A 10615-nucleotide genomic window follows, 5' to 3' on the forward strand; every position below is an offset into this window, starting at 1 on the left:
CAAAGAAAAACATTGCGTATGAACGTTATGAATTTAGGAACACTAGTCAGGAAAGTACAGAAACGGTTGATCAGTATATAACTAGACTAAGGAGCAAAGCTGTACATTGTAGTTTTAACAATGCTGACGAAGCAATTCGGGATCAGGTAATTGATAAATGCAATTCGCAAAGGCTTAGGGCAAAATTACTTGAAAAGGGGGATGAATTAACACTCGATCAAGTAAGGTTATTGGCAAGTACCATGGAACTCAGTGATATCCGGAGTAAAAATATTGAAAATATTGACAGTTCAGTAAATAGGGTCTATGCCGAGACAAGTAAACACAAGGGTTCAAAAGCTAATGGAGTAGCGCCATTTGCGAGCAAACGTCTGAACGGTCCATCATGTTATAGATGCGGATCTATTGGACACTTTGGTAAAGATCCAGCCTGTCCAGCAAAGTCGCGAAAATGTCACAAATGTCACAACATAGGTCATTTTCAGAAATGTTGTAAGTCTAAGGCAAAACACAAGTTTAAGAAGGAAGGGTATGTGAAAAATGTTGAAGACGATCATTCAGAGAGACAGTATGCATTTACGATTCCAGATAGTAAGCTCACAAGATACAAGATCAAGATCGGACAGATCCCAATTAACATTATCGTTGACAGTGGGAGTTCTGCCAATATTATTGACGAAGACGCATGGGAACATTTAAAAGAACAGAAAATCTTGTGTCACTCTAACAAAAGAACTAAGAAGAAATTGTATGCATATTGGAGCAACACACCCTTAAATTTGTTGGGAGAATTTGAAGCTGATGTGTCGCTAAACGACAATTCTAGCAATTTAACCAATGTGACTTTCTATGTTATAAAGGGGGAAAGCTCCAGCTCTGCTCAGTAGGGAAACTGCCGAGAAGTTAGGCATTCTGAAAATAGGGACAGTGTATAATGTTGAAGACATAAGGACCGAGTATGGTGACTGTATTCAGGGTATCGGCAAGCTCAAGGACTTTGAGTTGAAGCTTCACATTAATGAAGATGTAGAGCCTGTTGCTCAGAAAGCTTATTCTGTGCCTATATCACTAAGAGAGAAGGTGGCTGAAAAGCTTGAAGAACTTGAAGAAGAAGATATTATAGAAAAGGCCGAGGGTCCGACGCCGTGGGTGATTCCGGTGGTGGTGGTGCCAAAGCCATCAGGGGACATACGAATTTGCGTTGACATGAGACAAGCCAACAAAGCTATTACCAGAGAGCGACATCCGATTCCAACCGTAGATGAAGTATTGGTACAGATGAATAATAGCTGTTATTTTAGTAAGATTGACCTTAATATGGCAATCTACCAAATTCCATTGGCCGAAGAATCACGTTTCATAACTACTTTTGTCACGCATAAGGGCCTATACCGGTACAAGAGGTTAAGTTTTGGAGTAAACGCAGCACCGGAAATGTTCCAGCACATAATAACTCAGGTGTTACAGTCATGTGACGGAGTTGCAAACATTGCAGATGACATTATAGTACATGGTCAAAGTCAGAAAGATCACGATGCAAATCTCAAAACCTGTATGGAAACACTGAAAGCTAAAGGTCTCACGGTGAACCTTGAAAAGTCACAGTTCAACATGAATAAGATAACTTTCATGGGACATGTTGTGTCTGATAAAGGCATAGTGCCTACAGAAGAGCGTGTTAAAGACCTTATCAATGCATCAGAACCTAAGAACGCTTCAGAAGTCAGAAGTTTCCTTGGATTGGTGAACTTTAGTGCGCGATATATACCTGATCTTGCTACAGTAACTGAACCATTGAGAAAACTCACAAAGAAGAATGCACAGTTTCAGTGGAAAAGTGAAGAGAAGAAGTCATTTAATGAGATTAAGAGAAGAATGGCAAACACAGAAACATTGGCATACTTTAAGCCAGGATGTAAGACTAAATTAGTGACAGATGCTAGTAATGTTGGTCTCGGAGCAGTGTTAGTACAAGAACAACACGGAAAAGAGAGAGTTATCAGTTACGCTAGCCGTACACTTAGTGACAGTGAGAAGCGATACTCGACGACAGAGAAAGAAGCTCTAGCTATTGTATGGGCGTGCGAACGATATCATGTATACTTGTATGGTGTTGATTTTGAACTTGTTACGGACCACAAACCGCTTGAAGTCATTTACTCTGCAAAGTCCAAACTATCTGCAAGAATCCAGAGATGGATGTTAAGATTGCTGCCATATAGTTTCGTTGTCAGATATGCACCAGGCAAAGTAAACATTGCAGACTTCTTATCTAGGATTAAAGTTGACAAGGATCGACTTGTACCAAGAGCGAAGACGAGAGTGAAACAGAGGGATTTATTCGGTTTGTTGCAACCAATGCAACTCCAAGTGCGCTGTCTACACGGGAAGTCGAGAGAATTTCAGCTACAGATGAAGAGCTGTGTGACTTGTATGAGTCAATTTATACTGATCAGTGGCAAAACTCGATATATATGCCGGTGAGATTCGAACTTAGCACTCTAGGAAAGTTAGTGTTGAGGGGAACGCGAATAGTGGTACCAAAGAAACTGAGAACTAAGTGCATAGAATTGGCACATGAGGGACACTTAGGAATCGTAGGGACTAAACAAAATCTTAGGACTAAAGTGTGGTGGCCTAAGATGGACCAAGACGTTGAACGTTTCGTCAAAACGTGCCACGGATGCCAACTAGTCAGTGGATCAAGTAATCCAGAGCCAATGACGCCAACTCCATTGCCAGCTGGGCCTTAGCAGGATGTTGCGATAGATCTGATGGGTCCATTACCTTCAAGAGAATTCATACTTGCGTGTGTGGACTATTATAGTCGATACTATGAAATAGACATTATCAAGACTATTGCGTCTGAGAAGATAATTGACTGTCTAGAGAAAATGTTTATCATTCATGGACTGCCAGTGACCATAACTAGTGACAATGGTAGACCATTCGTGTCAGATGAGTTTGAGAAGTATTTGTTCGAGAACAATATTGAGCATAGACGAACAACGCCACTTCATCCTAGTGCCAACGGTAAAGTAGAACGGCAAAACCGAACTCTGCTGAAACGTATCAAGATTGCGAATGCCGAAGGGAAGAATTGGAAGATTGAAATCCGAAAGTTTCTCCTAGCTTACCGCACAACACCACACAGTACGACAGGTGTACCACCATCGGAATTGATGTTCAACCGAAAGATCCGAACTAAGTTACCTGAAATTCAGTTTTCGTTGAATGATGGGGAAGTACGAGATAGAGACATGTTCAGGAAGGAGAAAAGTAGGGTATATACAGATACTAAGAGAAGTGCTGAACAGAGAAATATTCAACAAGGACAGAAAGTGTTGTTGAAACAAGACAACTGAGCACTAATGATGAACCAGAACCGTATAGAGTTGTGGAGAAGTACGGAAATCAAGTATCACTTGAATCGCCATCTGGAGTAACGCGAGTCAGAAACTCCACACATGTGAAGGAATTCCGGGAACCAGAAGTTGAGACGTCGGAGGTAACCAATGATGACCTGCGTTAAGTCTACCACATGGAGACGCTGATGCTTTCACGGATGTTCCATCTACGCTGTCGGATACTCTACCAACTAGACCACAGCGGGATCGACGTGTACCGGTTAAATTCAAAGACTATGACATGGGCTGATAAAGTTAATTGGTTATTGTGCAAGACATAGAGACAGTTCATTGTTATAATTGTTTAAATTGCCTTAAGTAAGGGCCATTGAAAAATTTATTTGAAATTCTTGTGCTATTCATAATTGTTTTATGAGATTATGTATGAGATTATGTATGATTTTGTCTCATTCTGAATATTATAGTTACATTTAATTGTTTAAAGATGTTTAAGATACATTATGCAGACATTTGCTATAAGAGTAAATTATTGCATTAGTGAGATCTTTAATGATTGTTAAAGAATTATAATCATCGTCAATTGTTAAAGTAAACATTTGATTTTAAGGATTATTAGAACTTCATGAGTTGTAATACAAGTTTGTATTAGTCTAAAGAAAGGAGGAGTTGTAGTATCTAGCAAGGGATATAATTCATGGCACTATAGACTTGTAAAACTGTTGTCTGCATCATTATGGATGTATGTTGTCTGGAACATAAAATATGTAGTTGATTAAAAGTTAAACTGTTTTCGAATTGTACTTCAACGCACCATAACCCAACGCAACAACAGTGGTGCACTTTAATTTCGTTGTCGAGGAAATTAGAGCCATACATTGCTGATCCAATGAGATACAACCATGTTATTGATTTTAAAGACTTTGTAAAGAAACATTGTCCAAACCTCAGAATATCAATAATTGGTGAACGAATCAACTGGCTTCAAGTCAAATGATTACAAGTGCGAAGGGAATGCCCAACATCTTTATTTGTAAATTACATTTTTGACACGTTATATTTAACGTGTAGTATATCTATATATAGATATAGATATGTTGAATAAAATATGTTTAAATAAAAAAATCAAGAGTTTCCAAGAGATCAATGTTGAGAGGACAACGAGAATAAAGAGGAGTTTGTGCAAGTGGCCCGAAAGTGAAAAAGATCTAGCAATGTGTTATAATACAAAACTCTCAGTACAGAAGAAAGCTGATTTGGTTATTTTGTGTTCAAAGGAAATAAATCGAGAAGAGTTCCACAGTTACTACGATAGTTCACCATCCAGCAAAAAGGAAAAGGAAAAAGTGATGAGGATACAGACATTGAATAATAATGTCGATGTTACAAGAATAGTGAAAATAACACTGCTATACAACATGTAAAGTAAGCTAAGTCGCAAACGCGTACTATCATGTTTACAGTTATATTTGTTCATAATCGTATTTGGATATAACATGTTATTTTCTGCTTACTTTTAATTGTAAATGTTTACAAAAATGATTATAGTCTGCTTGACTCAGCGTAACGCAAAATATTATTGCATAAGCATAACTTTGTATAAATAATAATGTAAAATGTACAGCATCACCTTAAATTTGTTTATGCAAAAAGGTACCAGTTGTCATACGGCACCATTTTGTGACATTATTTGTGTTAGTTTAAATAATGTTCAGTGCAAAAAGAAACCATAATTTCATATGGTACCTTCTTGCACGTAAATGTCGTTAAAGTGTGTTATGCAAAAAGGAGCCATCATTCTTAATTTATTAATTTAGGTTAATTAGTGAATACAAACGTTTAATAATTTCAGGCAATACACATAAGACCCATGCCTACTTATATGTTAACATCAAAAGGCTGTAGTACAAAAACTTAATTAGATCTCAGGTTTCAAACCTTTAAACGTGATTTTCTCAAATTATGAAAACGTCAGATGGTACCTTTTTGCATTAAGGGGACAATGTGATCTACGGAAAGATATATTGAAATCCGAAGGTGACCTTCTTTAAAAACATATAACTTTTTCTGTGATTTTGTTATATAAATATGGATAACATTTTTGTTTAAGTCTTGGATTTCCCTTCAAAATTATACAGAACACTTACAATTTTGAAAAAAAGAAAGAAAATCCCTTGTGTAGGCTATTCAATGCAGTAGTTGCAACATATCTTTTTGTAACAGTACAAACATTCAGAGATCATGACTCCTGTCAATCTGTTTGTATGTGATCTCAATACATTTATTATCATTTAAAACACGTCCAGTGCGCACATAATCCACGGCCTGTAGTGTAAATAGTAAGCGGGTCAACACAGCTAACTTCCAAAACGTACCCATTCTATATGACCCACGTTTACTAGGCCTGATGCTTACATTTGAAACATCAGAAAAGAACGAACAGAACGGATGGCAGCGGGATGGAGATCGGGGCTGGAAATTTATAAAGAGCAGAAGTTAAGAAAGGGTGACGAAATGTGGTAAAGATTTAGTGACAAATGGACAGGCGAAGGAAAAAGAGGGAAGCGAGAAGTCTAGTGCTAAGCCGGGGGAGAAGACCAATGTATAGGAAAGAAGATCATGAGTTGGAGTATGTTGAGGATATTGTGTTGGGGGAGAAGGCGGCTCCAAAGAAAGATGCAGTCGTGCCATTTGGGGAGGGTGGATAAAGTACACCTAGGAGCGTTTCGGCGAGTTCGTCATCCTTGTCTTAAGAGAGCAGTGTGCATTGCCAGGGAGGATTAAAAGACAAAGCTGTACGTCTTTTGATGAAGGGGTGTATGCCCATGTGCCCGCCGGCTAAGAGGGATTGGTCCGATGTGACGGACTTTGTGTTCCAGCGGGGTCATCAAAAATTATGCTGGCCTCCAGCAAACTGGCGCTCCATGACGGCCGACCAAATGGCCCATGAGTATGCTGCCATCGTCCTGGAGAAGTCCTTGACAGCGACTTCTTTCCCAACACTGACCAGATGAACCCTCCTGGACAAGTATCAGTTCATGGCTGTTATAAGGTGGAAGGGAAGCCAGGGGTTCAAGAAAAAGACAGCGATAAAATAGACTCCAAAATACGTTTCTATAAATTTGCCTATCTGAAAGGAATCGCAAAGGATGAATTTGCTGAAAGTCGCGTATCCCAGGGTATATTGGGAAGCCTTCAGCGCGTCGAAAGATGGACTGACTGCGATCTAGTTTTTGAAGGGATGGGCACAATGTGCATTAAGATCAGGCTTTAAATTGTGTACATTTATAATATTCCCCTCATTGGACACTATGTTTAGGACGATTTATATTCAGAATCAGTAATGCTTATTTTATAATATATTCATGTAAATATGTGTTTCTAAATGCTTTATGTGTTTTTAAAAAGTTTATAAAGTCGAGTTTATGTTTAAACTTTTTGCTACTGAGCTTGTTTCTGTAGCTTTTGGCATAAATATTTAAATATTAAATTGTCTTATTTTATCCATTATTTACTCCAACTGTTTGAACGTGCTTGTTTTGCCGATCCGACTGTCGGTACAGGCAAAATTCAAATCGAATGAACTGGAATCCGATTCCGTCACTGTTCTAAGTGTGCTGTTGTAAAAGGTGGTGTGGCGTTGATTCGTGCGCGATTTATACCAAACCCATGATGGCGGACAAAGAACAAGAGTTGATTACTTCCTTCGATTTTTTTTCATTTTGATTCATTTTTTCACTTACTTCTGCCTTATTTTACCGTTGGCATTTAGTAGTTTGCTCACAGGAACATATGTTTCAATGCTAGTACTGAGTGGTAGTCGCTTGATCAGTTCTAATAGGGGTATTTTAGTGGTTAAAAAAATAATTATGGTATAAAAACACGTGGTTATTTTCATTTATATTTTGCAATGGTAATTCATCAAATCCATATTTGTATACGTGTTACAGATATTTATACATAGTGAAATGATTTTATTTTGCATTCTCGATGTTTTGTTTTATCCAATACATGGCTTTTACTGTAGATCGATGGTGAGCATTAGAATTATACAGTATTTAGATTTTCAGTCAAGTCATTTAGTCTCCATTTTGATCATTTCGGCCCCTAAAATTAGTCATTTCGCCCCCACCCCCCTGTGATAAAATTTGGTCAACTCGTCCCCCATTTGGTATCAAGTCAACTCGTCACCCAGTCAAACTCTGATGGGCTGTCGGAATTAGTCGAAGTATATTAGTTTAAGCTGTCAGTATATTACTATGAAAGTTAAAGGTCATCTACACGCATAAAATGTTAGAGCACAAGTTATACGTATGTATAGCACTGGTAGCGTGCGTATAATTCAAACACCCTAAATATAGGATAGTGATCACAGATGTCGAAAGATAGATTTTGTCTCTTAAGTGTCAGAAATACCGGTACATTATTGCAGTCTTCCGAATTAGCACTCACTGGTAATGACATTAATGAAACTTTATCTACATGTTTTGCATTCCAGTTCTCTACATTGCGCCAATATGGGACAATATCCCTTCAAGATTTCATCAGTATGTCTCAGATGAGACTTTGGAGGCATTCCTGACAGATACTGATGAACACGGTGCGCAACTTCAAGGACAAAGTCATAGTGAGAAATGTAACAAACTGTGTTTTAAACAGAAGAATTAATCATTCATTAAAGCATGGAGGCATTAAAACAGACATGTAATTGATAAATAACATTAACAGCAGAGTAAGGATGTATATGCTGTCATGCATTTCTAAATACATTCCGGAATTTAGCAAATGTACAGCATACTTTGATTCAACCTTATGTACGTACGTACGTATCTTGACAAGTGAAGATCTAGCGATGTATTGTTAACAGGTATAATCCAGGAGGATTATTTTAATAAAGAGAGGAGAAGTATAATATGAGGGACTGGCACGAATATACGTTTGAAGGGAAGTGAAGGGAAGTGAAGGATCGGGTCATGTGATTTCGCGACGACAAACTGCATACGTCTAGTGTTTTTGGCGGATTGTGTGCATGAACAGTTGACTGCTAACATTGTTAGTGATTGGAGCAGACCCTTACTGACATTATAGTGCGTTTGTTGGGAGCCGATTCTTGAGGTGTAGGACCAGTTGAAGAACACAAGACCTCAACAGACGAAACAGACCCAACAAGAAAGATTTGAGCTCCAAATAAGTAAAAGGCCTGATAAATTTTAGTAGAGATTTGTAGTTATCTACACGTGAGCCCACATTTTAATGATTAAGCCAGTCTGGCATACAGGTCCTTGCATACGCACAATGTTTTAGATTTTATCTAAATGTAACATTGTACTGCTAAAAGATAATTCCTTCTTTTACTGTATTTTATCCAGTTTCTGGTTAAATAATGCATATGCGCAATGTTTTAGATTTTATCTTAATGTAACATTGTACTGTAAACATAAATTCAAGCTTGAATTTTTGATTTGCCTCATGTAGTGCTGTTTCAGCATAGGCATGTATAAAGACCGTGCACATGTCTTTGGAATGTAGTAGAGTGCTACAGAGTGCAATCTGATTAATGAGAAGGTAAAGCCGGCCGGTTTGGCTGTTTCAGCTAATAGTTGTGGTAAAGATCCCAAATGCAATCACGTCGCTAGTATTCTGGTTTCTTTCCTGGTGTTGTGTTATTGAGTTGCGGATATGGCGCTTAAGATTAATACAGCTACTGAAGAGGAAATTAAAAGGGTTTTACCCGGAATAGGGGAAACAAGAGCAGGAGCACTGGTGGCGCACAGGGAGTCAGAAGGTTATATTACCTTTTTTTTAAACAAATAGTAGGCACGGTGTTAAACCATTAAGTTGGAAAAACTGGTTGATTTCGCTGAGCCGGATGAAGATGAACAGTTGATGGTGCAAGTGAGGGCTCTGAAGGCGGATGTGAAAAAGGAAGAATACATACAGTTTGGTGAACAGCAGTTGCTGGTTCCACCGGGGGATGTTAGACAAAAACTGACTATGCAAAAGGAGGTGCGATCTGCATCTGGTTGTAAAAACCTGGATACACATTTGCATAAGCAACCGATGGGACCGACACCCAAAGTGGTCAAGGATTCAAGGTCACCGTAACACGGAAAGGCGAGAAAGCACAAGTCTCACAGGAGACATTATTCAAGCTCTACCTCGGACTCGCAGTCCAGGTCGAGGTAGAGACGAAAAAAAACATTCCAAAAAGAAGAGCTAGCATCACAAGGGTACACATTATTCTTCACCTTCAGATAGTTTGGCATCCTCGAGCTCACGGTCAAGGTCAAGACGTGCACGGCGGCACCGGTTGTCATCTGTTTCAGATGATTCTTATGATTCTGGTTCAGTTCGGGGCGATCCTCGCAAATTGCAAAAGAACTTAACTTTCAAAGGTGATAAGAAGTGGGCTTCATTTGAGCGGCGTTTCAAGAGCATTCGTAGAACTCTTAAGTAAGTGAACAGAAGAAGAAAGTTTTGACTATCTTGCTTGGAAGCTTGGAGGTAGCGCTCTTGATTATTTTACCATCATTACCCGTACCAAGCAGCTGTCCTACAGCCCTGCGGTCTCAATTTGAACAAGCGTTGCAGGGTGGGAATGAAAGTTTAGAGCTCTGGGCAGATAGGATTTTATCCTTGGGTATTGAAGCTTTTAGCGACTACCCTGAAAAGCACATGCAGTAGGAGGCAGTCAAACGCTTTTGCCAGGGCTTGAGTGACAAGGAGGCCGGCAAGTATACAGTTTTGAAACATCCAAGCACAATAGAGCAAGCTCTTAATATTGTGAAAGATTTTCAATATGTAACCACATCAATTGATGGTAGGAAACATAAGAGAAGGGATGATGGTCAAGTAAATTTGGTTGCAACGGAACAATCTGCCATGGAAAGAAAAATAGAGGAGCTCACCAAACAGGTGCAGCAGTTAACATCAAGCCGTACAAGTTTTGTACCGGAGTCTAAACCAGACTTTAAATCGAGAAGAATGGATGGTAGCGGTAAGAGCTGGGAGGGCACTTCAAGAAAGATTGTATAAAATATAAACAATGGTTGAAGAAGAAGCAACCTACAGAGAAATCTTCAAAACGTTTTTTAAACGACAAGGGGACAGGGACTTTGGCCCGGACGCTGGACCCAAAAAAGGAGTAGGCCACATAAAGGGATCTACTATAAAAGTGGAAGATCAGGAGGCTCCTGTGGAATGTGTTGAAGTAACGTGGGTGTGACAGCACGTTTAGATTCTTGAGCCGA

General features: G+C 39.0%; 1 protein-coding gene across 1 annotated transcript; it reads left to right on the plus strand.

The window, feature by feature from the left end:
• Window positions 1-242: 242 nt before the first annotated feature.
• Window positions 243-6379, plus strand: LOC128216781 (uncharacterized protein K02A2.6-like). Its single transcript, XM_052923448.1, has 6 exons — window positions 243-748; window positions 861-2073; window positions 2310-2431; window positions 2828-3279; window positions 3384-3508; window positions 6140-6379. The coding sequence occupies exons 1-6, from the start codon at window positions 243-245 to the stop codon at window positions 6377-6379; spliced, it is 2658 nt and encodes an 885-aa protein (XP_052779408.1).
• Window positions 6380-10615: the final 4236 nt, after the last annotated feature.

Source organism: Mya arenaria, chromosome 2 (assembly GCF_026914265.1).
Source record: "Mya arenaria isolate MELC-2E11 chromosome 2, ASM2691426v1".
NCBI lineage: Eukaryota > Metazoa > Mollusca > Bivalvia > Myida > Myidae > Mya > Mya arenaria.

Bases quoted from the DNA above. Each gene is read 5' to 3' on its own strand.
- LOC128216781 (XM_052923448.1), top strand. From the start codon at position 243: ATGGAACTCAGTGATATCCGGAGTAAAAATATTGAAAATATTGACAGT. The intron at 749-860 runs GTATGCATATTG...TATGTTATAAAG, and splicing joins AAAAGAACTAAGAAGAAATT to GGGGAAAGCTCCAGCTCTGC. The intron at 2,074-2,309 runs GTATGGGCGTGC...ACTTGTACCAAG, and splicing joins AGAAAGAAGCTCTAGCTATT to AGCGAAGACGAGAGTGAAAC.